At 41.9% G+C, this 6,514-nt stretch overlaps 1 protein-coding gene across 1 annotated transcript; it reads left to right on the forward strand.

The window, feature by feature from the left end:
• Window positions 1–4,024: 4,024 nt before the first annotated feature.
• LOC109401287 (CWF19-like protein 2) lies at window positions 4,025–5,945 on the forward strand. The gene is made up of 2 exons (XM_019673779.4): window positions 4,025–5,716; window positions 5,787–5,945. Exons 1-2 carry the CDS (start codon window positions 4,088–4,090, stop codon window positions 5,916–5,918), a joined length of 1,761 nt encoding a protein of 586 aa, XP_019529324.3. The 5' UTR covers window positions 4,025–4,087; the 3' UTR covers window positions 5,919–5,945.
• Window positions 5,946–6,514: the final 569 nt, after the last annotated feature.

Consider the following 6,514-nt stretch of genomic DNA (forward strand, 5'->3'; position numbering starts at 1 on the left):
AGTGTACGAAGATGCGAATATTGTGAAACGTATAAAATACGGCAGACTTCAGTGGGCTGGACACGTAGTGCGAATGTCGGAAGAAAGAATAGCGAAAACAATATTCAGCAGAGAACCCGGTAGAGGTAGGCGGCTTCGTGGGCGGCCGCGAACTCGCTGGCTGCACGCGGTTGAAGAAGATCTACGATCCCTACACGTTCGGGGAAACTGGAGGAACATCGCCCAAGACCGACGAAGATGGTGCTCTACTATACGCTCGGCATTGGAGTAAAGTTACTTTGTAGCCAACAAGGTATCAAGGTAGGTACGTGCAGTTGAATCCCGAAATTTTCGACTAGCGAAGTTGGATTTTTCTCCAAATCCGTGCGTCGGACCTGACTTCGGAAGTGGTGCGCTGTATAGCGGACAAGGTTTACTCGGGTTTACTATACAGCGCATCACTTCCGAAGTTAGGTCCGACGCATGGATTTGGAGAAAAATCCAACTTCGCTAGTCGAAAACTCCGATTTTCAACTAAATTGAGAATATTGCTATTTTCTATAGGTAAATCCAACGGAAGCTAACGATCCCTACGCATCTGGTGGCAGGAATGAGAACCCTATGAAAAGAGGGGCTCCTCCAAAATTTGCCATTGCGCAGCATAGGCAAACTGCACTTTTTTCACTTTTTCATATCGAATTCCGCATCGTAGAGAAACAAACGAGCACTTTTTGAAAAGAAAATCTAATTCTCTTTCAGATGCGCTTAGATCCTGTAGGTACTTACGAACAACTTATGTGATTAATTTGAAGAGCTCTTGCTATGCCTCCGGCAGGCAATCTTCCGGATTTTTTGTTAGCTGGTCAATCCGGTGTCTGTCGCCGTGGGCATCGAGATTGATGATAATAGAAGCCATTACCAATGGAAAATAGCAACTACCAAGGCAATATATTAGTTAATTTTGAAGACGAAAAATTGCATTTTTGATGTAAACAAACGATTTTCTCCTCATCTCACCTAGCGCCTCTACAATTGGGGGTCATCCGAATTCACCTATAGCCTAATCGAAAGAGCTCATTTTTCCGAGTATAACGTGATTTTATTAGATTCCAATACCTTTGTATTGATGGTTAAATAAACAAAACAGTTTTAATTTTCGTGCATAGAATGACAGTTCAATCAATAAAGTGACAGTTCAATCCGAACAAAAAATTTTCTCTATACAAACTTTAAATGCATTTTAAAAATAGTTCCCGGACTCAAAAAATTATGAAATTTTGGATTTCAACTAATTTTTGGGCGGAGAATCCGATCATAAAATAATCCGAATCACTAGCGCATTTTCGATTCAGCCTTGCGTATTTACATACGCATTGACGCATTTTGTTACGCATTGGCGTATTAAGGTACGCATTTCTAAAATTGAAGAACACCTGTCAAAATTTTACAGCATGCACTTTTCAACGCATTGATGAAATGGTTCGTATTTTTATACGCATTGACAAAAAAAATTGCATTTTTCTACGCATTGATAAAAAAACACGCGTTTTTCTACGCATTGATAGAAAACACGCATTTTTATGCGCACTGGTGGAATGCTCGCATTTTTATACGCATTGATAAATTACACGCATTTTCCTACACATTGGCGTATTTTTTCAACAAAATGTGTATTAAAACTCCAAAAATTGGCCATGCATCCGCATAATCACTAACCGTATACGCAGTGTTTCCTATATTGTTGTTGACTATTAGCAATTGTCATTTAACCGTTTCTTAGACTATCCGAGATAACAATAAGCTAACCATACCATGTACAGATTTGCCTGTTTGACAAATGGTAATCCGCCAAATTACAGTATGTGGAATAGGCGGTTAAGATAGGTTACCATAAAAAATGGCTCATTTTCTCGAACAAAATTTTCGCAATACAGTAAAGAATATGGTCAATATATTGTTCAGTTTTTCAGACGATCAACAGTATATCAAATGGTTAGGGAGCAGTTTGACCGTAAGTTTTAAAGAAAATCGTAAATGTATGTGTAACTAGTGCTTTATAGTTATCCATAGTAGAATAACTGCATTTCATATTGTATTTATACAGCTACCTACTGTTATTTTATATTAGTGCCATAAGAGAGATAAAAAACAACAAATTAAAAAATAATTAATTACTTTTATTAATAGCACCGTGGTAGACTTCACCCCTATGTATATATATAAATTTGTCCTGCAGCTTCCTTGACTGCTTCTTCAGCTCCTCCGTTTATTTTCTTCGATGAAATGTTCATCCAGATTTGATTGTCCCAGCGTTGGAAGCGCAATCACGTGAAGACCTTTCCTCCAGGACATGCCTACAGAGGATACATAGATGACGATCAGTTCACTGTTCGAACGTAGCAACACCAATATCTTGGTGCTGGTACAGATTACTCACCATGAAAAGACGATGCACCTCATGCTTCATTGCCAAACTCTCCGGAAGATGCGCGAAACTAAATGGAAGGGACGTTGGTCACCGGAGCAATACCGTGTATGACGACATGTTGCAACCAGCTGTAAGCCATCGATGAGGACGACGATGACCGAGTCCGAGTGGAAACTATTTTCGACTGCAAAGAGAAAAGATTTATTGTAGGTTTTGGTTTGATGACCACAATTTCCCCGTAAATAAAATACTTACCGCTATCAGCACGTTAAATGCTACTTCTGATCCAATGAACCAATATTTGAGCAAATTAAAATTGTACTTCAGATTTGCTGCTTCCACATTTTTTTGTTCTGTTTTGTTTTTATTGCAACCATCAGTCGATTTTCACTGTTTCACAAATACCGATGCGTGAAACTGTTTGTCATATTGTTCAACATCAGTAACATATAGTGAAATGCATGTCTGTATGCGTGTTGCACAGAGTAAGCACAAACAGTTTGATATACGGTTATTTGATATTGCCAGCATTATTTGCGAGCTACTATCTGCATATCATTCAACAATATCTTCCCAGTATAATATAATGTTACCATTTGGTATGGGTTGCACAAACCGTGAATTACAGTCGAATGCGTTGAATCTCACATTCTTCGACATAAAAGCAGCTGTTTTCCATACTTTAACAACAACAGATACAACAAATTTTCTGTTTGAAGCTTAAGACAAACTGTAAATCTCTATGCGGGGCATTCCTGTGCATTTTTCAACGCATTGGATATTTTGGCGCATTTTTCAACGCATTACATTTTCAAAAGCATTTTTCAACGCATTGGAGCATTTTGTAACGCATTTTCATCAAAACGCATTTTCGATTCAGTTGTATTGGAAGTGATCCGCCCCTCGAAATACCCCTAAAGAATCCAATTGGGGGTCATCTGGATTAGCCTATTGGATTGATGCACCAAGCGGTAAGAAGAAGAGTTTTGACATCCAAGCGGTGTGCCGTTTACATCCATCGACCAATCAGCGACGAGGATCTAATCGACGGCACACCGCTTGGATGTCAAAACTTCTTCTTCATTTCGCTTGGTGCATAAGGCAATCTAGCGCTCATCACCCTTCTCTCTCAAGCAGACACAGAAGATAGCAATTTTTTGTTTAATGTTTTCATACGGAAACGTTTCCGTATGAAAACAAACCTATCCACCTCGGGAGCGTAACAGAGAAAGGAGATCAAACGTCAGATAGCCTTATTGTCGTCGCGGTTGAAACCCGAAGTTTCCCCAAACCCGACAATCGAATTTTCTCAAAATTCATACGTAAAACCTAACGTCGGACGTAGTGCGCTGGACAGCGGACCTGGCCCTCTATCCAGCGCACTGTGCCCGATGTACATCCGACACACGGTTCAGGAGAACAATCGATTTTCGCGTGTCAAAAATTCCGATTTTCAACTGCACGAACAATATCAATCAATTAAAATTTAATGCAATATTAGTAAAAAAATGAGTAATTTCATGTTAGTGTGTGTCTTTGACCTCCGTATTTTTGACTACGGTTGTCAGGACTGTCATCATCAGTTTTCTGTTTTGATCCCTTCATTCGTCATAAAGCTCGCGCGTACCTGCGTTGCACTTGCATTACTGCCGATTAGTGTCCGCGTATAATTTCCCCGTGATGGGTTCCAGCACCGGTTCTGAAAGTGAATCCGACGACAACCAGAAGCGTCACAAGAAAAAGCACCGAAAGAAGGAGAAAAAATCCCACAAACACAAGAAGGAAAAGAAACACAAGAAAAAGAAATCGCACAAGAAGCGGGACCGACGTCGAAGCAGTTCCGGCAGTTCGGCTTCTTCGTTCGACGAGGCCTGTGGCGGACGGGATGAGTGGGTCGAGAAGGTGTTACCTTCCCAGCAGCATGCAGAGCGAAGCACGGCGAAACTGGAACGAGATGATTGGATGAACTCGATGCTAATACCAACGTATAGCAAGGAGCCCAAAAAGGATGAGAAGAAAGTGGCGACGGAACAGTACGATCCCAAGACGAGCGTTCTGGAGCTGAATCCTCATTGGAAGAATGGTGGTGCTGGGTTACCTAGTTTTAGGAAGCCGGTGGAAGACGACGATGGTGATTATGGAGGAAGGAGGATGGGTCAGAGGGAATTCTCTGGGAGGGATTCCGGGAAAAGTGCAGGTTGGAAGAAATCTGATAGGCATAAGGATGAGACTAGAGAAAACGAAAAGGATCGGGAAGACAAGCCGAAGCTACCACAGGCAGTGACTTCAAATGACGATGGTATGTTTCTGACAGATCAGCAGCTGAATGATTTGGGAGCAAAGATTGTCAAAGCGGAAATAATGGGGAATACAGTATTGGCAAATAGTCTGAAGGAACGCCTGGAAAAGGCTAAGGCTTACAGGAATGAGATCAAAAATTTTGCTAAACCAGAAACTAGTACAAGTGGAAGCAAACGGAAAGAACAGGAAACGGAAGGAGATATCAGCTTTGCAGTTAGTAAAGCGTCAGCCGAAAATGCACGCCAAAACAAGAAACAACGTAGATATCAACAAAATCTTCCACCGGGAGATCTGGCTGACAAGTTCCGATCCGAGCGGTTCGAGAACGACAACATGGATGCCCAATTCTTCAAAGTGTCCTCCAAGCTGGACCGAGAGGCCAACAATTTGGACAACATCTTCGGGCACAGTAGCCGCAGCGGTGCGGATTCCGGCCGGGCCAACGAAGAAAAGGTTGTCCGGGACATGAACAAACTGACGCGAGCTCAAGCCGACTGCGAAAGGTGCATCAATTCGTCTCAATTCCTGCAGGATAACGTTATTTCCATGGGCGAAAACGTGTTCCTGGCCGTTCCTAGCTTTAGGGCCCTCCAGCCCAAGCATTGTCTAATTGTCCCCAATGTCCACTATCCATCCCTAACACAAATGGACGAGGACGTCTATCGGGAGCTGATCGACACGTGCAAAGCCCTAAAACGGATGTTCACCTCGCACAAGCAGGAAGTCATCTTCTTCGAGACGGTTCGCTATCTGAATCGCAATCCGCACACCTACGTGCAGTGTGTTCCGGCCGACAACTACGAAATGGCACCGTTCTACTTCAAGAAGGCCATCCTGGAGTCGGAAACGGAGTGGGCCATGAACAAGAAGCTGCACAACATCCAGGGGCTGGAGGTGCGGCGGACCATTCCGAAGGGTTTACCCTACTTTTGGGTTAATTTCAACCTGGAGAATGGGTTTGCACATGTTATCGAGGACCAGGAAACTTTTCCGGTTACGTTTGCTTCGGTGAGTTTGGAAAGCGTTAAAATTTGGGAGGATAAAAATTATAATAAATTTATTTCACCTAATATTACAGGAAACGATTGGCGGAATCTTAGGGCTGGAGACACGTGACTGGCGTAAGCCCAGCAAAGAACGTAACCCTCAGCAACGGGTTAAGGAGTTTATGCAGTGGTGGAAAGAGTATAACAATTTGACGAAAGTTTAAACTATTGTAGGTAACTAAAGAAAAATGTGTTATTTTTTAATGCCGAACTAACTTCAAAGTTACCCATTTTTTTCGCATTTAACGAGCATTCTGCTGCTAACGCGTTGACCCGAAGTGATGGTTACCAGGGTATTTCGAAAGTGGCAAGATATTGTGCAATTTTTATCCACTTACCTTGCGTTTTTCGGCAAATCCAATGATCGTTCCACCAAGCTTGCTGTTTTACTCCTCCGAATAAAATAAATAAATCAATTCTGCCACAGTTATGTATTAACGTTATCGCAACAAGATTTACGTCCCGTCTAAGAGGCTATGATCATACCTCCAATCGATTGACTTAAGGACAAGGTATTTGGAGTACATTGCTCAAAATTTCTAGAGCACCGTTTTTTAGAACCGTTGAACGGATTTGGATTAAAATGCATCACGCTGTTGACAACCACTGAACAGTTAGCGTGATGCATTTTTCATCCAAATCCGTTCAACGGTTCTAAAAAACGGTGCTCTAGAAATTTTTAACTATGTACTCCAAATACCTTGTCCTTAAAAAGATCAAACCAATATTTGTGCTATAAACGCATATCATTTTGCTGCCT

Source organism: Aedes albopictus, chromosome 3 (genome assembly GCF_035046485.1).
Source record: "Aedes albopictus strain Foshan chromosome 3, AalbF5, whole genome shotgun sequence".
Taxonomy (NCBI): domain Eukaryota; kingdom Metazoa; phylum Arthropoda; class Insecta; order Diptera; family Culicidae; genus Aedes; species Aedes albopictus.

Excerpts from the sequence above, each read along its gene's own strand:
- LOC109401287 (XM_019673779.4), top strand. The coding sequence starts at position 4,088 with ATGGGTTCCAGCACCGGTTCTGAAAGTGAATCCGACGACAACCAGAAG. Across the intron at positions 5,717-5,786 it reads TTCCGGTTACGTTTGCTTCG|GAAACGATTGGCGGAATCTT; the intron begins GTGAGTTTGGAA and ends CTAATATTACAG.